This window comes from Lissotriton vulgaris, chromosome 9 (assembly GCF_964263255.1).
Source record: "Lissotriton vulgaris chromosome 9, aLisVul1.2, whole genome shotgun sequence".
NCBI lineage: Eukaryota > Metazoa > Chordata > Amphibia > Caudata > Salamandridae > Lissotriton > Lissotriton vulgaris.
In genome coordinates, this window is record NC_141697.1 from 560,101,764 (window position 1) to 560,127,965 (window position 26,202).

Consider the following 26,202-nt stretch of genomic DNA (forward strand, 5'->3'; position numbering starts at 1 on the left):
TGCTCGATACATATGGCCCTATATCATTAATATACAAAGAGCTTATTAATAATATGGAGGAACCGCTGGGACCTATCAGAACGCAGTGGAGTGCAGATGGGATACAGCTAGGTGACGAAGACTGGATAGAGGCGATTTCCTACCCGAGGGGGGTGGTGATCCAGGTGAGACTTAGATTGGTGCAATTAAAGATCTTGCATAGGTCATTAAATTACAGGGCCTCGTCTGGTACGGATGGGGCAAATGGAGAGTGGACAGTGCCGAAGGGGGTGTGGAAAGCTTAGCACCTTTATGCATATTCTGTGGCACTGCGTGGAAGTACAGGAATATTGGACGAAGGTTCAGGATGAGATACGGGATGCCTTGGGGGAGGAGATAAGACCAGAGGCCCGGAGTTGTATACTGAATGTGTGGGAACCCACAGACTTGAATGTGTATGGGAAGCAATGGGTGACACTGGCGTGTATGGTAGCGAAACAAAATATTGCCCAGCTGTGGGGAGCCAGCCAGCCACCCTGGGTATCCAAATGGGTGGAGGACATGGATTGGTGTATGTTTAGGGAGAAGTCAGTATATGTGGCCAGGGGTTGTCCGGAGAAGTGGGGAAAGGTCTGGGGGGCCTGGAATAGACACCGCGGAGAGATTTGTGCGCCCTCGGCGCGACGAGTAGAGGTGGAAGAGCAAGAATCCCCGTGATCCACAACTCATATATTGTCTTTGTAATTCTGTACGAGCGACACTTTATTTTGACCTAGGAGGAAACTGTTGACTCAACTGATGTTTTTCTTTTCTTTGCTAATCTGTTAATAAAAAGATTTACACAACAAAAAAAACATAGTAGGCATTTCAGCTGAACGAACAACTTGTGCAGATGCTGTAAGTGGGCAAACTGTCTGTGAACCACTGGTGGCAGTTAGGTGGCAGACAGCTATTTCTGATATTTCAGAGATGGGGAATGCTTCAGTGGGATCTGATTACTACCAATCTCAACAACAGTTGTTTGAATATGCCAGCATATGGTCCAAGGGAGAAGCCTTCTCAATGGATTTGTAAGGAAAGTAGCTTATGCGTGCCAACCAGTTCTTCTGAGCCCAAGAACATTTCAAGATGATCCTAATAGCACCAGCTTGGCTCAGGCAGCATTGGTTATCCTAGCTGTTCGGAATATCAGTGCTGACACTGATCCAATTCAAAGCAGATCTGCACCTTCTTTTATGGAATGTAACATACTTCACCACAAGCTACTGCCATTACATCTCACAGCATGGCTGCTCAGGACTTAGAATTTGGCCATCTAGAAATCCCAGTTGACTAGACAATAGGGTACACAATACCAGGTTGAAGTCTACTATTAGGACATATAAGTTATTGGGGAAAATGTTTATTTGCAAACATTAAAAAGTTTTTGTCTGAGCCTGCCTTTAGCTCTAAGAGTTACTTATTTAGGTCTTGGTTAGACAATACATGTGCTATCTCTTCGAGACATGTTGCTTACAGTTAGTGGGCTACAGCCTGCCCATAGGCTTACCATTTGTTTGCTTCAACATCACTCCATATCCTTTGTTCCGGCTTGTCATGGCACGCATGTATTATGCCTCTGTTTGTGTTTGGCCCTCCCCTACAGCATGGACCAAGTACTTGTGTCCATCCACTGGTCGCATATTTGGAGCTACTTTTTTAATTGTGTGTAAGCGTACCATAGGAGTGCTTGTGTTTTCACTTGCTCCTTTTCCCTCCCATTCATGTTGCTGAGTTTCCCCTCCCACTTACCCACCCACCTCTGTTGCTTTTCTGTCTCACCCCACTGCCCCATCTGTTTCTCCTTTACCCACCCCCCCCCACACTTCAGGTGCAGAGCGGATAAATAACCTGAATAGAGTCAGTAAAATGTAATTACAGCTTCCAGGATCCTCCCTTCTGAGTTCAAACACTGTTTAACTAAAAAACAAAGCTGTGCTCCTTTGATATATGCTCGGTTTTTTAAAAAGTTTGTCTAGTGTGATCATTTACAAGTTTTAGAGGCTTGTGCATGAGCCGACTCTGAATTCAGCTAGTCCGGTAGAAAATCTACTTAATATAGCGCACATGGCAACATATATTTAATTTCATATTCAGCTCGTTGGCATCCCCACTGAACTTCTCACTCTCCTGTTTGCAAACTGCAATGTGAGGAGCCTACCAGTGTCCTCTCTTAATGCACGCAGCAGGAAGCAGAGGTTCAGAGGGCAATATTCCACCAGTGGCCCAGAGCTCACAACTAGGAGGCAGCAGTTGCCTCAACCATCGCTATTCCGTCACTTCCATCCGTTCACACACTCCACTCTTCGGAGTCTCCTAACTTCACACTTCAGTTCTCAGTGCCACTCTCCGACCGCTCTGAATAATATAACGGTGTACTGTGAGCCTGTCAGAGGTGCCTGTGTGTGTGCGTTTTTTCAGCCATGCTACACATTAGCCGTGGTGCTGTACAACATGGCTAAAGGACATTGACAAAGCAAACAGCTTTCGCATAGGCAAGGCCTATTGGCTTTGCCAATGCTTGTTTTCTTTCTTTGCAGTTTCTAGATTTCAGGGTCAGCTGTGCTTCAGTTGTGTAGGAAATCAGACAGAGCAAGGTCTGGACACAGTTGTTATATATAAACCTGAAACCTGAAAAGTTTTCTGATGGAACTGTATAGCGCCCTCTCTCTGAATATTAATTAATGGCCCAAGCCCAGAGGCTACTTATCTTCCTCAAATTATCAAAGCTTTCCACAGAGGCCTGTGTAAATATAAAAGCACTTATTTAAATAAAATGAACTGCTGTACACCCTTGGATTATCAGCACAGTTGTATTTCCTCTCCCCTGTTCTCAACCTAAATGTGCAATGAGAAGGTTGTTTTTTCAGTAGATAGACCAATAGAAGGCATCCCTCTTTATTAACTCTGATTGGCTGTAACAAATCAGTGTGAAGGAGTGTTTCACTTCACTGTAAGTGTGTTGGTATGAATGAGGAATGAGAAGAAGGGATGATGTATGAGAAGTAGAGATTTAGTAGGTATGATAAGTAGGAATGGTGAATGAGAAGTGAAAAGTAGAGATAATGGATGAGACAGTAATTATAGATGAGAAGTAGGGATAATGGGTGAAAAGTAGGAATGATGGATGAGAAATAGGGATGGTGAATGATGGAGGAGAAGTAGGAATGTCAATGATGGATGGGAAATAGGGAAGATGAATGACGGATGAGAAGTAGGGGTGATAAATAAGAAGTAGGGATTATGGATAAGAAGTAGGGATTATGGATGAGAAGTATGGATGATGGGTGAGAAGTAGGGATTAAGGCAGAGAAGTAGGGGTGAGAAGTAACAATGATGGCTGAGAAGTAGGAAAGATGGATGATAAGTGAATGAATAAATGAATTAATAAATGGGGTATTTATAAAGCGCAGTACCACTCGTAATGAGCATCGTGGAGCTGTACTAAGCAGCTCTGTGAAGCCTTGTCATAGCCCTAAACGGATCAATTTAAATGAGGGCATGACAAAGTGTGTAAGGGCCTCGGAAAACCTAGGTCTTCGGGGTCTTTTTAAAAGCGTCTTCCGTGTCTATATTTGCACATTAGCAGTTGGTTCCAAGCTTTAGTACCTATCACAATAACGTATTTTCCACTTCAAGTTTTTAATCTGAAGGACGGGGGATTTAGAAGATTTGCACTTGAGGATCTCAATGTTCTCAGGGTCTTGAGACGAGTGAATCTAGCTGTGAAGCATTTAGGGCCTTTAGCCTTGAATGCTTTAAAAATTTCCATCAGGGTCTTGAACAACAGTCTTTTTATGTATAGGTAGCCAGTGGAGTCTTTTTTAAGCGGCTGAGGCAGAGATTTGTTTTGGGAGCTGTAACACCACTCTGGCTGCCTCGTGTTTACCATCTGAAGTATATTAATTAGCTATTTTGAGCAGCCTGTATGTAGGCTGTTGCAATAGGCGAGTCTTGATGTAATGAGTGCAAGTGCTACAGTTCTCCTGACAGTGAAGGGAAGGAAACGATGACATTTTTAAAGAGATTTAATCCGATTACAACACATCTCTGCTACTGCTGCAGCTTGATGTTGAAAAGATAGTTTGGTATCGAATTTGACCCCGAAATTATTTTCTACTTCAACTGTGTCTCGTGGAGAGGGGACTGAGTTTGCTCACCAGCATAAGGGAGAAAAAAGATTGTGTTTTCCAAAGAGAAGTATTTCCATTTTCTCTGAATTGCACTTAAGCTGATTATTTTGCATCCATGAAATGACATTGTAGAGACACTTTTAGAAATTCAGTTCAGTTCAGTACCAGTAGTCCCCTTATCTAGAGAGCAGATCAACTGGGTGTTGTCCGCGTATGTTAATCAGAGATATAGGAGGGGCAATATAGATAACAAAAAGAGCAGGATGAAGGATGATGATCCCTGTGGTACACCCTTGGTGATCGGTTTTTCTTTGCAATAGATTTCACCTAGGTCAGCAGTTTGTCTCCTCAAATACAGGGCTTTGTTGGAGACCCCTAAGACTTGGATTCTCTGGGAGAGATTATCACGTGAGATGGTATCACATGTTGTAGAAAGGTCCAACAGTATTCAAGTCAAGTCAATAGTACTTTATTTCGATTACTAAAAATCATAAAAGCGATCACACAATTATATTACACACAAGAATATTAAAAACATTAAAATATATACATGTAACATGTAAAAAAGACATAAAATCAGGTATTGGTAATGGGCTCATTCAAAAGTCAAAAAAATCTCAAAATTCATTTGCAGAGGGGTATAATCAGTTCATTGAGAAGGGGATATAATCAGTTCTCCAGTTGCCTAAATGCCACCCTCTTATTCTTATTACGGACAGCAGCCACCAGGAAGCTGGCAACCCCGAACATCACCCTCGGAGTGCTTAACATTTGTAAAAACATCAGTGCTGGTTTGACCTGGGTGAATCCCGCTTCTCTTAGTATTGGCACTAGGTATTGCTTCCTGATATCCGAGAAATGTTGGCAAAACATAATAAAGTGCAAAAGGCTTTGGGGAGAGACACTATCACAGCTACAAGGAGGTGTAAGGTCCGGTTTCCCCCACACACAAGAAATACCCAGGGTATATTGAACAATACTTAATCTGAATCTAATCAGAAGATGTCGATGCTGTGGAATGGATACAATTCTGAGGTAAGGTTCTATATGTGGAGTAGTTTTTAAACCATAGTTAGATCTAACAAGGGGTTTATACATCTCCACATATTCCCGCTCTTGTTCTACCATCCTCATGAAGTTCGTTTTTATCCACTTCAAATCATTTTTATGCAACAAGTGCGGAGAGTGAAAAAGCTCTGGGCGTCCCAGTTTAGCAAAGACATCTCTAATGTAGCATAGCCAGGGTATTTTGTGTGCTTTATCAAGTGCCATTACATCTTTAAGGATAGCATGATTCAATGTGATCTCCTTGTTAGTCCAAGTTTTAACCCAGCACGTTACAGGGGCTAAACGAATAAGATCGGAAATATAGCTCAGTCCCAGCTCAGTGTGAATTGTATACACAGGCGTTGATTGGGGAACAGCTAAGAGGGTCCGTAAAAACGTATTCTCTATTTTTTGGAGTTTTTCCTGTTGCAAGTATCCCCATAGTGAGGTCCAACAGTATTGATATTGCATCATTCCCAGCATCCAGGGTCATTTTAATAGCTTCTGAAACCTCAAGTAGGGCTGATTCAGTGGCATGTTTGGGCCTGAAACCAAATTGCCATGCGTGAAGAGAGTTGGAGCTTTCAAGATAGGAGATAAGTTGCTGACTTACAATTTTCTCCTGTATTTTAGCTAGTACAGGCAACGGGAAGATTGGCCTGAGATTGGGCAAAGTTGTGGGATCCGATAGAGGCTTTTTTACAAAGGCATGACTACTTCCAGTTTCCAGACTGAGGGAACTTCAGCTGTAGCTAAGGAGGTATTGAGGGTTTGGTTGATGAATGTATTTACTTTTTCAGTGGCCTCATGAAGGATGATTGATGGACAGGGATCATGGGGTGAGCTTGATTTACAAGAAAGGATAGTTTGCCGTGATAGTGACAAGAAGATATCTTCAAATGCAGTCAGACTGGCAACGATCCCATTGTAGGTGGTACTTAAAACGGAGCCACTTAAGGGGTCAGTCATGGGGTAGAAGTAACCCCCTGTTGATGAGAAGTATGTGTTAAGGATGAGAAGTAGGGATGATGAGTAGGAATGATGGATAAGAAGTAGGGATGAGGCATAGGAACGAAGAGTAAGCAATGAGGATGTCAATTGGATTCTGTAGGACAGAGGTTAATTAAGGTATTTACAATAGAAAGTCAGTCATACCTGCGTTGTGCAGTTACAAGTAACATATATCTTTGTGAAACCTCCCCCGTCCGAAGGGAATACTTTTGATGGGGATATTTCTGTTAAGAATGTGAATGCATCATTATGATAGAGCTGGGCCACCAACAGTAAAGACAACACTCAACAGGGGTTACACGCTTAAATCTGGAATACTTTTGGAAGAGGCACATGGTTTAATGTAGCTGATCCACAATGGTGAATTACAATTCTGGGGTGATACATGGTATTGGTATAAACTATATAATAGGCAGACAGGGTTTTGTATTTGGTTGTTAAAAGTTATTTTTGGCCCCATGTTTGAGCAATATATGAGACTGTTGAGAGTCCAAAATGTAAATAAAAAAGAACATTTAAACAAATTGTCTTTCATTCGATTCCTAAGCCACATCCTAACGGCTGCCAAAATGTAAATATCAGCGAGAGCAGTATGTTGTCATCTTTACCAAAGTAAGGCACATGTAACATTTTCTAACACAAACCATGCTATTGTTCAAATTGTAAATTAAATAAGTTTAGCATTGAAGTTCCAGTACAAGTTATGTTATGTTATGCTATGTTATGTATCCAGGTGCTTGGGCAGGCATGCAGATGTGTAGTCCTAAGATGCTTATATGAAGAGACAGGTTCTTATCTTCATGTGGAGTTCAAGAAGTGAGGAGGAGGCTCTGATGTATTGAGGGAGGTGGTTCCATGTCTTGGGTGTGAAAGTCTATGCAGCTGTTCAGGTATTCTGGTGGTGTGTTGTGTAGGGCTTTGTCTGTGTGCGTGAGACAATTAAATTGGCTGCGCTTATGAATGGGGAGCCAGTGAAACTTACTGAGGTGCAGTGTGATGTAGGTGCGGTGTGAAAGGTCGAGCGTTAGTCTTGTAACTGCGTTCTGAATGGTCTGTGGTCTGTGGAGTTGTTTGAAGAGAGTGATGCCATAGTCCAGCCTGCTAGTGATGAGTGCTTGTGTGATGGCCCGTCTGGTGTTCTGAGGCAACCATTTCAAAGGTTTTTCGCAACATGCGTACGATGTGGACTCAGGAGGTGCACACTGCATTGCCTTGAGCTGTCATGTTGAGCTTGTCATGTAGTTTGAGCCCTAGATTTCTTGCGTGGTCTGTAGGTGTGGGTGTTGGTCCTAGCTCCGACGGCCACCAGGTGGAATCACAAGGAAGGGTCTTGTTGCCAAAGACCAAGACTTCCGTCTTGTTGGAGATGAGCTTCAGGCAGTTGGCTCGCATCCAGTCTGCTTCCTTGGTCATGCAGTTGGTGAATTTGGTTCTACTGGTGTGTGTCCTGTCCGTCAGGGACATGATGAGTTAGGTGTCATCAGCGTAGGAGATAACAGTGATGGCTTGTGATCAGATGAGGTTGATGAGCGGTGGCATGTTAATCTTGAAAAGAGTGGGGCTGAGGGAGGATCCTTGTGGCACGCAGCATATCAGTTTTTTAGTCTCTGATGTGAAGGGTGGCAGCCTGACTCTTCCCATGAGGAAGGAACAGATCAATTTGAGAGCGGATTCTTGCAAGCCAATTTCGTGGAGTCTTCTAATGAGTGTGCTGTGGGAGACACTGTTGAAGGACGCGGAGAGGTTGAGCAGGACGAGGGGTGCTGTTTCTCCTCAGTCCTGGATGTTTTGAATGCTGTTGGTGGCCACAATGAGTGCCGTTTTGGTGCTGTGGTTCTTTCTGAATCCTAATTGTGTTGTCTAGAATATGGTGAAGTTTGATGTGGGTTATAATATATATATAATATACTACCATCACAGTACACCCAGAATGACTATCCTGTGCCAGGATTCTTCCCAGATATAGGCACAAAATACTATGTTAGTAGTATGTCAATTGAGAAGTTCATAAAATAGTAAAAAACTGTGCAGTGTTGCTCACACGATTTGCAGTCTCATGCCCAGCCTTTATTCATTCCCAGAATTCGTGTCACTTCTGCCTACGAGTCTGCCAGTTGATGAATTGAAGTACTTACTGTCTTTTATTCATATATTTAAAATGTACAAAATGTTAATGTTATCCAGATATTTCTAGAATTTATTTAGTTTAATATCCTTAAATTAATGATTTTTTGTTCTAGATATTGACGAATGTCAGAATCCTAAAACCTGCCCAGATGGCAAGTGTGAGAACATACCGGGCAGCTACAAGTGTGTCCCGTGTGGAACTGGGTATTACAGCCAGGCAGGGGAATGCAACGGTGAGAGTAGCTCAACATTCTAATCTTCATGAAGGTTACATTAACATGGAACTATTGTAATGGAATGTTAATTCTGTCTTCAGAGGCTGCTAGTGTGAATTCTGCATTGGTGAACTGGGGTTTGGATTCTTCACACAGAGGATGGGAGACTGAATCATGCATTGGGGAATGGGCCTGGGCATTTATGTATGAATTTTGCAGACAAAGGCATAGACTGTAAAACCAAGCACTAAGGCATGTTGATGTGATCTCAGCACTAGTGCATTAGTCTGCGGATCTTTCACTGGTGCATTCGGCTGCAGATCATACACTGGTGCACTATGTTGAGGATAATATACTAATCGATTCAGGAGTGGACGTGTTCACTAATGTATGGATCGTGTGCAACAAGGCTTGAAAAGTGAATCTTACACCAGTGTCCTAGGTTAAGGGCCTGCAGTGGGATGCTACACTGGTGCTATAAAGTGTGAATCCTGGCCCCTCTGTACTGTGCTGTAAGTTATGCACTGTTGTGTGGGCACTTGCTTCAATGTACTGATTCTGCAAACATGTCCATGGTGTGGTTTTCCTTACACTAGATTGTGGATCTTGAAAAACAATGTATGTAAGGCTTGACACTGGTGCACTACGGTATGAAACTTTGTACTCAGGATGTGTATGTTCCTTTTCTTTTCTCTTTGTTGCTCCTTGCGATACATTTCTCTTGCTCTATTTTCCTACTGCCTTTCTTCACTTATTATTGGAACTCTTAATTTGTGATTAGCCTAATGGCCAGTATCTTTCCCCCTCGCTTTTTACTGTGCTTCCAATGTCATAGATGTGGACGAGTGTGCTGAGGACAGCTCCCACTGCGAGAATGGATGGTGCGAGAACATCCCAGGATCCTTCCGCTGCTCTTGCCGGGCTGGCTTTGAACTCACCGCCAATGCCAAGGGGTGTATCGGTAAGAAAATCACTTCAAACTATAATAGTTGTAAGAACTGAATCTTTCCTTGATTTAAACTTATGTAAAAAAAAAAATCGATACATTTACATTTCATCTTCAGTGAATATATCAAAGAAAAAGTTTATCTTCTTATTGTTTACATTGAAGTTATCAACGGAGAAGAACTATTCTGAGGTGTAACTTTTTCTTTCAAGGAATTCGGAGATTCTCTCCATGACAAGGGCAGGTGATTAAGATTGGAGCAGATGTATTTGCAGCTTTGTGCTCACATTTCACACGTTTCTGCAGGGAGATGCAAATCGTACTGCAGTATGGTTATCCGAGGTCTCAGTAGTTGGTATCTTAGACTTTGCTACCTCCAGAGGGCTCGATATACCAAAAATCTCTCCCCTAAATGCTTTTGAGGATAGTAGGATGGTCTGCCACGCGGGGGTAAGAAGACAACAATGTGGGATTATCTTCCCTTGACGTAAAGCGGAAACATGCCCATCTTACTTCTCTGGTTCCTGTAAATTAATGTACTTTCTTTACATCAAGTGTAACGACCAGAAAACAGAACATAATATTTATTGGCTAACCCCTACTGAAAAGGAAAGCAGGTGATACATATTTATAGGAATTACTTGTCCTTAGTTTCAGTGACATTATTTGTCGTTAACGTTTATGTAAAGAAACCAGCGCCTTGAGACCCTCCCGGGTGAGTAGCGCGCTTTACAAATGCCGTGATTGATTGATTGATTGATTGATTGAGGAGTGGCCTTCTAACTGGTAGCTGTTGCAGCTCTACTATCCAGGGATTCCAGTGCAGATATGGTACCGAGCCACAGGCAATAAGGGTCTTGGCCAAGAAGCAGAATCTTACAATAGAATTAATGTGATTGAGAAACATAGAAAGTTGTTCGTTTCAACATGGATGTCTTAATAGTAACAGCCCAGTTGGTTACTGAAATACACGTGAATTTATAGACATAACACAAATGTCTAGATGAGTGTGTTTCAGGGTCCGGTCACATATCTTTTGTTATTTGTGCCTTATGATATCTATTTTGTTTTAGTTATTAAGCTAAATAGACTTTGCAGAAATTATTGGCTATTACAATTTTGCTGTTACATTACTGGTCATATAAGAAACAGATAAATGTGTAGACGTGCAGAGTGTGTAGAAACAGGAAAGTGTAAGTTCATTTGAAGGGGCTGTAATCTCCATTTCATTGATTATTTAGTGACATTTTTGATCACCTAATGATGAGTGATTTTGATTAAAACTAAGCTCGAACACAGGATGCTAAATATTAAGGCCTTTAAGGATGGTGACTTAAATGAGACAAAGGAACCAAGGATGCAGTTGTGTGGGATGTAGTAGAGAGTTAGTTACATAAAGTAGATTTGTCTCCTTTCAGATATCAACGAATGTGATGACATGAGTGCATGCATGCACGGGGTGTGCGTGAACCGGCCTGGCAGCTTCCAGTGCCACTGTGATACTGGTTATCAACCTGCTAGAGATGGCCACCGCTGTGAAGGTGAGGCACATGGAAAAACAGTGATACTGTGTTTGTGGGGTTCCGGTTCAAATAACCCATCTCGACGATCCATTCTCTACTGTGTAGAATGGTATGTTTTTCTGCATTTTGCTAAAAATACTAAACTTTTATTATCGATCTGAATTTACTTCATCTCCACAAGAATTTAGAGTAGTAAAATGGGCTTCTGTTTGTAAGCTTACCTTGATGATATGTGCAGGTGGATGACTTTGACCTTGATAATTTGACATGCAACCTGATTTTCTTATACTGAGTATTTTGCCTTGAACAATGTCATATTCACTTCCTGTCTATTCTAGAGGCACAGGGGTGTACCCAGCCCTGGCTTCTCTACTATCCGACGGCTGAATGCAAAGGTCACTCCAAGAGGCACACAAATCTGGTTCTGGTTCTTCAACCTGAAAAAGGGAAACTCAAGGTCTCACAGAAAGTACTTAAAACGAAAGCCATTTTTTCTTCCACCCACATAGCCATACCACATCTGCCCAAAAGGGGGAGGGAGCAAAGTGACATAATCCAGGTATGTAATAGCTCAGGACTTCTCACTGTGCTTTGTTTTCAGATATTAACGAATGTGACTTCCCATCCGCCTGTGTTGGAGGTGATTGTATTAACACAGTTGGAACGTACCAATGTCGTTGCCAAGAGGGATATCAGCTTGTGTTAGGCCATAGATGTCAAGGTAATATCATACGTTTTAACATGTGAAGTCACTAAGAAACTTCGTAAACCTGTATCGGCAAAAAGAGGCCATCCATTAGCGAGCAGGCAAAGATCAGTGAAGCGTGTATGGTGAGGCACTGAGCATCTGCCAAATATATAATCAGTGCATGGGCAGTCACCGAGAAGCTACAAAAACAATTACAGATGCTGTGCTCATAATGAATAAAACCCATATGAGACATTCATAGAATGGTAAAGTGTAGCAACCCATGTGTTGCAGACTCAATAATAGGGACAAAAACTATTTTTAGAGTCATGTACTGCAAGTGCTAGAGCTCTTCAACTCTTTAGTATCCCTTTTCAGGAAAAGACAGGAAAGATCTTTTTGATCAATAGCAGTTCTAGGGCCATATGTATCAAACAGTTTTACCCATTCTGTGTCAATGGGAAAATGTGTTCATACATCTGGCCCCTAGGGCCTTAATTGATTTTCACTTTGGTGCTCTAGGCTGTGACCAGCCTGTATCCTGTTGATTGCTACTTACTGTTACATTCTCGAAAGCCATCACTTCTGCCACGTAGCCCCTTCAAACTATGATTTTCATAATTATAGCATGGTGTTGTCAAAAATCATAATATATTCCTAGTGTGATTTCATTTTTCTATCTAAACTAATCAGAGGCATTGCCAGTATATTTCTTAGACTTTCTCCATCTCTACTTAAAAACATACCACAAACTCGTAATCAAAAAAGTCTTGTAGGTGGCGTTCTAAAAAAAATACATTGACATGTTTTGGAATTTCTAGGGAGGATTAAGAAAACTGCAATTGTATTTTTTTAGATAAGTAATGCATTATATAAAATCATGTAGTTTCTTTGCATTATTTGGGTCAAGAAACAATGAATTATTTTTCAATGTAAAAAACACGTAATGTAACGAAACTCACAAACGTATACAAAAAAAGTAATTGTGTTGCACATGGAGGTATTGCAGCAACAAATGATTGATGGAATGCTGGATAAATCATACATTCACCTCCAATCAAGCGATCTGGGTTAAATCCATTTTTCTTTTGCTCACTATGTCCCCCCTGTTTGGACCTAGTCATATGCAAATCAGTCTTGACCCTGCTCCTCATAGGAGCAGTCCAACCTAAACCGGCAAAACCAGGTCCTCCCTGGACTGGAAACAAGCATCCTGGGACTGGTTTCGGGTTATTACTCCTCATCAGCCAGGCTGGTTTGAATCTAGTGGCGCAGCAAGCAAGGGACCCTCATCTGGGCATACACATCCCACTTAGAACGAAAAGGAGGTATTCCTGTTGCAGTTTCACACTTTGATAATAATTGTTAAGTTAAAACAGTCGAAATATCTTCTGGACCAGAGCCAGTGTACAGAAGCATTCAGAATCATAAAATGGTACCATCGCTAATTATAAGTGCCAAATATATGTTTTCTTCCATTGCCTTTCAGTAGAACAGGGCACACCACTCCTCAGACACATTCTTTGCAATTATTTTGTATTCATTGCTTTGTACTTATCTCTCATTACTCTTAGATGTCAATGAGTGCAATTTGGACTCCAGCCTCTGTTCCCCACATGGTGTCTGTGAGAACATTGATGGTTCGTTTGTTTGCGTCTGTGACGAAGGCTTTGCACCAACGGATGATAGACATGGATGCGAGGGTAAGGAAGTGCTGAGAATTGTGGCCAGATTAAAACTAGAGTAGCAGTGAGACATATACATATAACCTCTATTAAATCCAAAGAGTATTCCTCCACAGCATGGTGAGGACAAAATGTGAGGAAGTCGTCTGCTTGTGTTCTAACTGAGAGGGGGAGGATGGGTTCATGCCTTCACAAAAGAAGGGTATAATACTGCATCTCAAGTTTTAAATATTATGGTACAAAATACCATAGCCAGAATATTGACCTAAATATTGTGAAGGTAAGCATAAATAAGTAAGTATAGATTTACTCTTAAGGTGACTTTTAAGTGTCTTAACCTCATGTCCGCTAGCGGAATTCCGCTCCTGCGCTGAGATATTTAAAAACGCATGTTACGTGACGAGCTGGGCTCATCATCAGCGTGCGAGGAGGCTACGCCATGACGAGCCCAGCTCGTCATCAGCGTGGAAGGGGTTAACAATATACATATATTAACCCCTTCAGTGCTGATGACAAAGGGTGTTACCTGCCCTGTGCTTATGACGAGCTGGCTTTGTCATGAATAATGGGGATCTTGATATTTTAGCACCCAGCGGGAAAACCCATAGCAGCCAAGGTGTTAAAGGCATGCACATGTGACGTTAAGAAGAGTAAATCTATACTTGCCTATACATAATTACTTACACAATATTGTAGTAGTCAATATTCTAGGTACAATAATTTTTTAGCACAATATTTTGGTGCTCGATGTTCTGATATGCAATCAAAAGAGGAGTCAGAACAGAAAGGGTAGATCGCGTCACCAATTCTTGAGACAACAGGCAATCCCAAACTTAGCAACTACCAACTCCAGAGATGTTTTTGACTCTTGAGTTCATCAGTGAGGTTGAGCTTGAATCTCTAGATCACTGTTCCCCAAATTGTGGGTCACAACCTACTGGTGGGTCACCAGCCTATTTCTGATGGTTCATGAAAGAGCAATAAATAAAGTTGCCTTTACATTTTGTGTTTATTTTGTCATATTTGCTATATTCAGAGACAGAGGTCAAATGTCTGGCTATGTCTTCTGACAAATTTCTACTTATTCGTTTAACATGTGATTGGTGTTTGCATTTTTTCTGCAAAGTCAGAGGAGTTTTTAAAGAGTACTATGTGACAGTCTTGCTGAGGTACATGGAGCGTGAAAAGAAAGGCTGTAGGATGTCATTTTTATGTAACACACAACAACATTTAAATGCCTGTAAACAAACTGTATGAATTAATAATTGAGAGGTTTTTGTAAAGTGCACAGCTACACAAAAGAGTATCCCACTGCTTTAGGCAAATAGGGACGGAAAAGAAACTATCACTAAAGTTTGAATAACATTTTTTTCAGTCCTTTTTTTAAATTTTGATTCTTCCGTAATGGATCTCAGATGCCCAGGCATCTGATTCCACATACTGTCCGCTTTAACTGTAAAAGGGGAGCCTCCTCTGCGTTGTTTTTTAAAGTGGGGGACAACGATTAAATCAGTACTACTGGAATGCAGGGACCTCCTTTGTCTATATTCCTTGATCCTCTCATTTAGATAACACAGGCCCTTTGTTGTGAAGAGCTTGATGTGTCAAAGGCAGAGTCTTGCAGAAAGAACAATTGATGGACAGAATACAGAACAATGTCATACATTTACCTCAGTACAGAGATATGGTTCTAAATCCATCGTTTTTTTGCTCACCAAGCCATTCCAGTTTGAAGCCCAGCCATATGCAAATCAGTCTTGAACCTGCGCCCAATGGGAAGTCAGAGTCTTGTACATTTTGCGTTGCCAGACCGGTAGCCAGTGCAGTTTCTCCCATAATAGAGATACTGATGTGTACACATACTTCAGAATATATCAGCAGTTAAGAAGGCGAAAATTAGGCACTTTTTTCTAATTCTGAAGTGTGATGGAAACAAACCCTTGCAAGTATTCTTCCAGTATTTTTTGCTGATGTTTTTTTTTTTACTTCAAAGCCATTTCAACTGAGAATGTGCTCACTATACATGAGCATACACAATCATCCCATTTGTGTATGCCTTTTACCCATAAATTGAGAATTATGGATGTGGCGTAGAAGCCATAGCTGGCGACTTTCAAGTTGATGAAGCAATTTCAAATCCTGGCTTTGGCTCTGGGCAAATTACTTAGGGCCTGGTTTATTATTTTGCAGATGGCCCATTGCTCCACCAGCGGGATGGACTAAATTACTCCGTCCCCGTGGCGGAAAGACCATGTGCCAAATTTATAACTGATTGCCAAGCAAGCGGTCATTTGTAATGCATTGACAGGAACTGCCATGGTCCTGGTCGTGACATTTACTATTGCTATTAGAGAGGGAAGCAACAAAAATCATCAAAGAGTATGATATATTGGTAATTAGCAACATTTTGTAACCCTTGTCTGCAATTGTATTAAAAAATTGTCCCATCTCATGTCTGTTAAGGCTAGGTGAATCAGGAAAGTTTGCTGTTCTAAATATTGGTTCAGGGCTCTGAAACTTTTGGGAAGCGCTGCTCTAGATACAATGCGTGTGTTAGAAGACAAGGGAACCCTATAAGTAACCAAGGTCCTAGGGTAACAATTATTGTTATAATGAACAGTGGTCCTTGTTAAAGAGAAAATACAATAGAAAATAAATATAGAACGCAATTGACTCTATATGAGCTACCCAGCCGGAAAGACAATTTATTCTAGATTCTCTTTAACAAGGACCTCAGCTCTAGATACAATGGCAAGTTTCTTACGTCGGGCCGTTTCCACTAAAGGAGGCTGAACATTGTTAAAAAGCAATGGAAGTGCTTGAACCAAAACTTAAAAACCAATGAGGCTACAACAGCACTGCATTTTTAGGTCTCGCCTCTCAATACGCATGCGCATTGAGCAGAGCGAGACAATAGGGGCTTAAATAAGCTTTACCTAGACTGGCGATTGACTGGCGACTTGATGCTGTGCCCGTGCGCTTTTAGGTCAATGCTCAAGTGCATTGACCTAAAATGCGCGTGCACATCATCAAATCGCCATCTGTTCCCCAGCAGCACTCCTCCCACACCTTTGAAGTGAAGCTTAGCTTCACTTCAAAGGCCCCTGCTGCTTAACACCCTCATCGCCGCTCTCCCAGCTCGGCCCCCTCCCCTGCCCGCCGTGTCGCATTTCTCCTCCCCCCTCCCCTTCTCTGCCTTCCCTCCGTCTTGTTTTTTTTTTTTACCCGCTCCGTCCCCTCCCCTGCCCGCCGTGTCGCATTTCTCCTCCCCCCTCCTCCCTCCCCTTCTCTGTCTTCCCTCCGTCTTTAAGATTCATAGCTTTGGCAACAATTAGTGTCATCATTCTTCAACTCCTCTGCACTCCATTATTTGCTGATGGAATTTGGAACCACTATCCGGCCAGTCCACTGAACGTAATGGAAAGACTAAGGCACCTTGTTGGATTTGGCCCGTTGTTTTTTTTTAAACGTGTATAATTTTGGCTCTCCCCGCTCCCCCCCCTCCCCTGGGCCCGCCGTGTTGCATTTCTCCTCCCCCCTCCCCTTCTCTGCCTTCCCTCCGTCTTCTTTTGTTTACCCGCTCCGTTCCCTCCCCTGCCCGCCGTGTCGCATTTCTCCTCCCCCCTCCCCAACACTGCATGTCCGAGGCAGGGAAAAAGCTGGTGTCCGCTTATACTAGTGCCATTGAATGTCGTGTCCTCAGAACTATTTTTTTAATTTAGTACATGAGCACTTCTTATAAGCAGGATTCCACATCCCACTTTTAAAACCTCAGACATAATCTCGATCACCCGCACGATCTATTGTTTTAATCAAATTGGTCCTGCACTGTTTCTGCCTATGCTCTCACTTACGGTAAGGTAGAGACTGTATAGCTTCAACAAGGCCATGTTACATTTGTAAACACTTTATTTCATACTGTGTGTTTCGATATCGCTGCTTGTATTCCCCCCTGGCCTAATCTCGATCCCCCACACACTGTGTCATTTTTAATTAAGTTGGTCTGTGCCATTTCTGCCTAAGCTCTCGCTTACGGTAAGGCAGAGACCGTACAGCTTCAACATGGCAGTGATACATTATTAAACACTATTTCATACAGTGTGTTCAGCTTCGGCACTGCTTGGATTTCATTTTATCTCCCATGGCCTCCCCACACCACCTCCCACCCATTGTTGCTTAACTATGTCTCTTCCTCCCTCCAAGGGCGCTGGGAGGGACACTCCAGTAGGGTATGTTTCTAGTCGCAATGGAGCACGGCATGGCCAGCTACCGCGTCCTGGTAAAGCCAGCAGCGAGGCGCCACTCCAGGAACATTCACACAGCCAGGAACTCCAAGCAGCTTTAAGTAAGCACTACACAATTCAGCTCCTGCTTTCAGCTGCAGAGACCGATGTATCAGCGCTGCTTGTATTTCACTTTATCTCCTGTGCCATCCCCAGGCCACCTCACACCCATCACCGCTTGTTTAAGTACGTGTCCTCCTCCCTCCAGAGGCACTAGGACACTGCAGTAGGGTGTGTTTTCATTTGCAACAGAGCACAGCATGGTGGCTACCGTGTCCTGGTAAAGCCAGCAGTGAGGACCCACTCCAAGAACATTCACAGAGCCAGGAATTCCAAGCAGCTTTAAGGAATCATTACATACCTCAACTGCTGATTTCGGCTGCAGAGACAGATAAATCGGCTATGCTTGTATTTCACTTCATCTGCCATGCCGTACCCAGTCCATCCACCCGCCGGTCGCTGCTTGTTTACCAATGCCATGTCTCTGATTTTAATAATACTTGCAGCAGAGGACTTCAGAGAAAGAAAAAAACCACATAAAATGTGCAATCCAAGGAACTGCAGTGCAGACATAAAATCGCAGCACCCATGGCTTGTAAGAATCCTGACACAAGTGGAGCTGAAGTAATAATTAGGTTAAAATCCGCCAAGGATGCCTTGAAAGTAAAGGGGGGGGGGGGAGGGGTTCATCTGAGCAGATATCATATGCGACTCCAGGGCAGGTTGTGATGAATAGCATTGTTCTTATCACATTCATTATTACCCCATTATATTGTATTATTTGTATATTATTATAGAATGTCATTCAATGCATGTATTGTTTCACGAGGAGCTCAAGGCCAGAGGAGCTGAAAGCATACTTAAATGAGATCCCAACAAAGGTATTTTCCAAGCATTATAAACACCCTTTCTGGGTGATACTCATAAGTATCTCTGGTGTGGGCAAGACCTTTCTGCTTTGCAGATTCACCGACAAGTTCTCATCAGACATCTACACTGAGCTGTGGTAATTTCACATGAGTAGTTTCAAGCTGCAGCCAGTAAGCAGTCTGTCAGCATCTGCGTCAGTGTTTCCTCACTCGCTCCCCCCCCTCCAGTTCATGCCTTCTAATTTCCCTCTGCAGCACCCGTTCTTATTATTTACATTGCCAATAGCTCTAACATTCACAATTGTGAGACTGATTGCATTGTAAATGCATCTTATTGATGGATTTGTGATTACATTTTGCCATCTTCTTATTGCTTTAATGTTGTTGATTGTACTACACGAGCTTTGCTGTCCAGATAAGACAAGTGCATTTTTCTCCTCTGACAGTTATTTACTCTAGTCCATGGGTACTCAAAAACTTTCTCTCGGGGACCAAATTTACAGTGTGGTTTGTGGCCAAGGGCCGCACCAGTGGGGGAGGGGCTATAGCAAAAATAGAAAACTGTGACCATGAGGTTGAACACAGGCCCCTGCAGCGGACACCTTTGTTTACTGAGCCACCAGACCTGGCATCTCTATATATGTATGTGTGTGTGTGTGTGTGTGTGTGTGTGTGTGTGTATATATATATATCTCCCTCCCTCTCTCTCTCCCTGTCTCCCTCCCTCTATCTCTCTCCCTCTGTCTCCCTCTCTCACTCACTGTATGTCTCCCTCTCTCTCGCTGTCTCCCTGTCAACCTCATCCCTCTGTATGTCTCCCTCTATCTGTCTCCCTTTCTGTCTCCCTCTCTCTGTTTCTGTCTACCACCATCTCCCTCCCTTTGTCTGTCTCCCACTGTCACCCTCCCTCCCTCTGTCTCCTTCCCTGTCTCCCACTGTCTTCCTCTCTGTCTCCCACTGTCTTCCTCTGTCTGTCGCCTAACGACCAGAGCTGCCTTCTAAGTCACGTAAATACAAAACATGTTGCATTCCAAATGCTATAGGTGTCACATTCGCGAAAGTTATAACTATTGGCGTTGTAAATGACAACGCTATCAATTTAGCTATTTTAAAAACCAACAAATAAATAAATTATTTGTCATTTAAAAGACCAATAGCTCCAACTTTTCTAATGCGAGACCTATTGCATTTCCAATGCTTGTTATAGATACAGGCCAGCACTTCCATAAGGCAAGGTAAGGCAGCAACTTTGGGATATCACTCAATGTTGACACCAAATTATTGGGAAAAAGCCTGAACATTGTCTGTTTTTGGTTTGTGAAAAACATAACAGGAAGCGAAATTCCATTTGCAGAAGCATTGAAAATTCTTGCTCCATTTCTGTGTATAGTTTGTCTATGGCATCATTCAAGAGACTAACCATATGTGTGCACCCACACAAGGCCTGTGTGTATTAATTCATATGTGCATATTTGAGTGAATGAAGCAAATCTCCAAGGGACATATTAGCAAGAAACTCGTTAAAATTATCGCCGTTTTTAGCGGCAGGAAAGTGCCGCTAAAAAGGCGATAATGGGATTGCTAATATGCGTTATAGAATTCCATTACAAGCCCAGGTTAGATGTGCAGGACATCTAACCCGGGCTTGTTTTGGCCTCCAACAAACTGACATTCTACACACATTTACATATTATTTTCCCCATTGACAAATCTGCTTTTTCTAAAATTCTGCTTTTCACCCAATAACTCTTCTTGTGCTTGAAATTCACCTGCATCTCTATCTCTTCCTTGCTTCCAGAAGTGGAGCCACCAGGAGACAAAAAGGAGTGCTACCTAAACTTTGATGACACTGTCTTCTGTGACAGTGTTCTGGCAACCAACATCACCCGGCAAGAGTGCTGCTGCTCGATCGGAGCTGGCTGGGGTGACCACTGTGAGATCTATCCCTGCCCTGTGACCAACTCAGGTAAGAGGCCTTGCCTGACCATTTGTGTGGTTATGGGTGGTTTTGCAACATTCAGAACAAATTACAAAAAAGCTGATTGGAGGTTTCCAAAAGCTTTGTTCTCTTCTGATAAAAATGAGAAGTGCTTTTAACATTGACTACATGGAGCCTTCATTCCCCTCTAGATGTTTGAGACCTGATTGTAATCACAAGCAAGAAAATAATCTGATGAAGTAGGTATAAGGTCCCAAAGCTACAGGTTCGACAGTAAAGAGTCTGATGATCAAATACCCAGTTGAGTGTGAAACTACAATGGCACACAGGAGATCTCAGAGGCTTATACAGAATGCTATTGCGCCCCGTACAGTGCTTGCTCTTCCCTCGCTAAGTAATTTAAATTACCACTTATAAACAACCTTCCAGTTAAACGAATAAACCTCAATCCTGGAAATGTCTATAAGTGAAGAGGAGATTGCAGACTCGACAGCTAATATGCATCCAAAGAAAGCCCAGGCCTAAATGGTTTCCCAGAAGAATATTACAGGCATTTTAAATCACCTTTGATATTTCACCTCCTAAATATGACCCTAAATCAATGCAGGAGGGCACTCTTCTCGATGACCTTAATATGGCCACAATTGTGGTTTCTCCAAAATCAGGAGGGCAACCAGACTGCTATTCCTCGTTCCATCCTATATCCCTTCTAAATGTTGAAGTCAAAGTATTTGCAAAGATATTGGTAGTTAGACTGTTTAAGGTGCTGACCTCCATTATACATACTGATCAACATGGCTTCTTGCCACATAGAAGTACACATCACTGTTTCAGGAAGGTGCATTTTGCGATTTCAAAGTCTTTCAAGCTTGAAGGACAGATCATGTTGTTTCTGGACTTTGAGAAGGATTTCGATTCACTAACCTAGGATTTCTCTTCAAGTCTTGTGTAAGATGAACTTTTGTGCAAAGTTTCTTTCCTACATGGCGATCTAATACAAAAATATACAAGTTACAGTTGGTGTGAAAAGGACCCTTACAGTCCCCTTTTGTTCTTAGAAGACAGGGCTGCCCGCTCTCGTCCCTTCTGTTCATGCTAGCAATAGACTCCTCCTGGGCTGCATCCTGTGTGGTGCATAGGTTCAAGGCTTCCAATGGGTAAACAGCTTAGAAGGTAGAATAGCCCTGTTCGTGGACCACCTCCTCTCTTTCAGTCATCACACACCACTGATCCCATCCATATTTATACATATCCTAGATATATATGGAAATGTTTTAATTTCCTACTAAACATTAAAGAAAGTTTCAGCTTTATTAAGGTCACGATAGTGGTGATTATGGTCACAACTCTTTACATTTTCTGATCAGCCATGTACAGAGTTTACCCATTTTAAGCTTTTTGAAATGCACTGTATTCCGAAATAATCCTCAACTGATTAGAAGACTCCAGACCATACAACATTTCTTGGCCAGGCTCACACTCAAGCTCCCACCACTGACTTCCATCCAAAAAACAAGCACACATCAAACTCCTTACATGCATATACAAACCTGCACAATATTGGCACCGGTACCTATCTGTAAGGAAGCTGCCTTTTTATGTAGTGTACCAAAATGAGTTACACTATGTAGAAAGTCCAGATGACTCTTATTGGCTTACAGGGCTTAAATAAATAATACCAATAAATAATGCCAAATGCTCTCTTTTGTGGTAGTGTGGTCGAGCAGTTTAGGTTTATCAGAGGGAAGTGTTAAGCATTTGTTGTACACAAAGTCAATAAATGAGACAAACCCTCTAGAAAAAACTCAAGAAAAATAACATGTATTTTTATGGAATTTTTAACATCAAGAACTTCATAATTGGGTAAGTACTTTTTGAACTATCAGTTTTTACAGTTAAGAATTTTTTTTACACAAATGCGCTTTCACGCTGTAATACTTTTCTATGGAGAAAGAAACATATACTGCCTACAAGTATTTGCAATTGTATTTTGGGGATCCCCTCTTTTACTTAAAGTGCTACGGGTCAGATGCACCAGCTGTTCGGGTTTACCTGCCCTGGAGTGTGCGGGTGCAGAGGTGTCGGATGGGTTAGTAGCACTAGACTGTTAACAAAGTGGGGGCAACTAGAAACAGGCTCCAAGGAGGGACTTGGGGACAGGTCCCGGAACTCCCAATGGGGGGCTCAGTTTGTGAGGCTCTTTGGAGCAGGGGGCACAGTTGATGGTTGTGGACCGGGCCAAAGAGCTCAGGTGAAGAGGGTTGTGTTCGACTGTTCCCATTATTCAAAGGCACTCACAGTTGTTGGTCAGACCTGCAGAGGGGGGTAAAACAGGACTGCTGGGCCACTCTCAGTGCTGGCCTCGGAGATGCTCATGTCCCTCATTGGCTGATCAGACTTGATGGGGTGGTAGTCCAGATAGACTACAAACAATTGCTGCAATGGGTCCAGTACCTCGAGTGTTAGTGCAGGGAAGCACCTGTGGGTCCTGGCATCTCCAAACTTGGTGGAGAGATGGAGCTGAGCCCCTGGGGGGCTGCTGAATTGTTAGACCCAGTGGTCAGCAGAGCGGTAAACTGGACGTTGCGGTTGGTGCCTGCAGGCTGCAGGGAAGTGGCTCCTCTACTTCAAGGGATATGCTGGCTGGTTGGCGAAGTGCTGGCAGCCCTCCAAGGTTTTTGGAGGATGCAGAGCTGCAGGACTAGTCAGGTTGTCACAATTGTCGGGACAGAAGCAGGCAGACAGGGTGTGACAAAACCAAGATGGTAGAATTCTTCCTTCATGGAGCAATTCAGGCAGCCCACCTTAGGGGTGTGTCTAGACTGGTGGTGCAACATGCCTACTGCATAGCTAATTTCCCGGTTGTCCTGGTGCCAAATGGGCCGAAGGGGTGGCATCTTCCAGGTCTAGGAGAAGCCAGGGTCACATATCAAAGACGACAGGGGCCTTGAAGCCCCGGGCCTTGATATGCTAAATCACTAGCCACCCTGCTGGAGAAGGTAAGAACACCTTCCTCCAGACCAGGCATTGTTTCTGGCCTCAGAGAGTGTGGGGTCCCACCTGCAGAGGTTCAAAATCATGTCTGTGGTGGCAGCCTGGATGATACCAGCCCGCCAGCACACTAATAGCCTGGTAGGTTTTCAGGGGGCACCGCTAAAGAGCCCTCTGGGTGCTTGTTTTAATAAATCCACTACTGGCATCAATATGGATTTGTTCAGACAAGGTGTTTGATATCAAACACCATAGGTTTTAGTAAAGCCATCATGTGGCTCGGGAACTCTTAATGACCAGTGCCCAGTACATAGACACAGCCCAGTACATAGACACAGCCTTCACAGAAACGAACGGAGCCCTACCTGAGTGTGCCTGTGCGGGGAGAGCGCACGGAGAGTCACGCAGACCGGACAACAGAGCCAGATTCCCGCCACCAGTCGCGCCGCCGCCTTGGGACTACGTTTCCCATCAGGCTCAGCGGCGGCGCGTTCCCCGACGCAGCTGAAGCGCCGGGAGGGGCATTACAAATCTGAGAGCCCTCGGTGGAGCGGGTGGGAGACACAGCCTTCACAGAAACGAACGGAGCCCTACCTGAGTGTGCCTGTGCGGGGAGAGCGCACGGAGAGTCACGCAGACCGGACAACAGAGCCAGATTCCCGCCACCAGTCGCGCCGCCGCCTTGGGACTACGTTTCCCATCAGGCTCAGCGGCGGCGCGTTCCCCGACGCAGCTGAAGCGCCGGGAGGGGCATTACAAATCTGAGAGCCCTCGGTGGAGCGGGTGGGAGACACAGCCTTCACAGAAACGAACGGAGCCCTACCTGAGTGTGCCTGTGCGGGGAGAGCGCACGGAGAGTCACGCAGACCGGACAACAGAGCCAGATTCCCGCCACCAGTCGCGCCGCCGCCTTGGGACTACGTTTCCCATCAGGCTCAGCGGCGGCGCGTTCCCCGACGCAGCTGAAGCGCCGGGAGGGGCATTACAAATCTGAGAGCCCTCGGTGGAGCGGGTGGGAGACACAGCCTTCACAGAAACGAACGGAGCCCTACCTGAGTGTGCCTGTGCGGGGAGAGCGCACGGAGAGTCACGCAGACCGGACAACAGAGCCAGATTCCCGCCACCAGTCGCGCCGCCGCCTTGGGACTACGTTTCCCATCAGGCTCAGCGGCGGCGCGTTCACCGACGCAGCTGAAGCGCCGGGAGGGGCATTACAAATCTGAGAGCCCTCAGCGTCGCGGGACGCGAGCGGGACGCGAGCGGGACGCCCGGGGCGAAGCCCGGGCAAAGGGCGGGCCCTCTACGGCCCTCAAAGGCCAGATAAGGCCGGGCTGGGCCATATCCCCTTGCACCTAGGATCATGCCTAAATCAGGAATTGAGGTACAACCATCTGCAGAAGAGACCCCCATCCTCGGACCCCTCGATAAATTCTTCTTCAAGGCAGCAGGTGAAATTGACAGAGACCTGGCTCTGGCAGAGCGTCGTATTGCACGGCGTCAATCCATAGAGCTATTAAAAAACTCCACTCACCCAGCAGATCCGTTTCTTACTCCTGAGCCCCTCCTACTTAACTCGACCTTAAAAAATATAGATGAAGATCCCATAAACACGGATGATGTTCCATCAGTGTTCCGATCTTGTTTTCCATCAAAAAATGGACCTTCTCTCCCATCCCCATTAAAATTCACTAACAATACAATCTCTGAACCCCCTGATCTCATCGACTTGGTCACTCCTAATTTGCCAAAGATTGCAGAGTTCGTCCCCTCTGAAATAATTGAAATACCTCCTTCTTTGGTCACTCAAAAGGTAACCATGTTTCAACCTAGGCCAGTTATTCTAAAGCTAGATAAACCTTTACATTCAAAAAATCAACCCAATAAGAAACAGGTTACTATTAGATCTCCACCCAAGAAACGACGCAAAAAAACCGTCATGAAAAGTATTGCTAAGACCCAAACATCGGCTCAAGAATTATTAACCAAAGAACTATTACAAATTGCAGAAGGTACATCCAGACCATCTAGGGAAACCTTTACCTCCTGCGTCCCACCTACAATCAAAGACTTTGTGGACGCCATGGAACATCTCGTTAAGGCTTTACAAATACCCATACATGAGAGAGTCAAAAGAATAGCCACCCAACTTGACACTCTCTCAGAATCTCTAAACCAAAAACACCCAGCAAATGGGGCCGTAATAGTCGTCTCAAACCCAACAGCTAGAGACAAACCTATTCAGGAATCAAAACTTATAACCCCCAATGCAAAACCCACCACATCGGTTGACGGGGGAACAAATTCAAAATTAGGAAAAATGTCTAAAGTACAGAAATCTAATAAGCAACCCACGGTTTCAAATCAGCAAAAAACCCACTCACCAGTCCCAACTAATAAGATAGCAACTACTCATAATTCTGTGCCCCCACCAAAAGTGTCCTCTGACACTCATTTAACTCAAATCAATTCCCTCATAGCCTCAGCAAAAATGGGCAAGGCACAACCTATCCCTGAAAAAATGAAGCTTGCAGCTCCACAGGAAAAACACCCACCCAAAAGATACGTCGACTTACCCCCTGCCGCAGCACAGAACGTTATCGTGCTGACGGGAGTGCTACCATTACCTCCTACAGGAGGATACGAAAACCATCACAGCTTAAAAAATAAGGTGATTTTTTGGCTTAGAGAAAATAGGCCCCTCCCCCCTCACATAAATGGCGACATAAT

General features: G+C 43.7%; 1 protein-coding gene across 2 annotated transcripts in view; it reads left to right on the forward strand.

Annotated features, from left to right (window-relative positions):
* The window catches only part of LTBP3 (latent transforming growth factor beta binding protein 3), a 339,672-nt gene that overhangs the window by 186,862 nt on the left and 126,608 nt on the right, over window positions 1-26,202 (forward strand). For both annotated transcript variants that reach the window (XM_086938082.1, XM_086938083.1), the window contains exons 15-20: window positions 8,450-8,569; window positions 9,387-9,512; window positions 10,916-11,038; window positions 11,622-11,741; window positions 13,283-13,411; window positions 20,344-20,511. In XM_086938082.1, coding sequence (XP_086794208.1) covers window positions 8,450-8,569; window positions 9,387-9,512; window positions 10,916-11,038; window positions 11,622-11,741; window positions 13,283-13,411; window positions 20,344-20,511 — 786 coding nt within the window. The remainder of the gene's footprint in view (window positions 1-8,449; window positions 8,570-9,386; window positions 9,513-10,915; window positions 11,039-11,621; window positions 11,742-13,282; window positions 13,412-20,343; window positions 20,512-26,202) is intronic.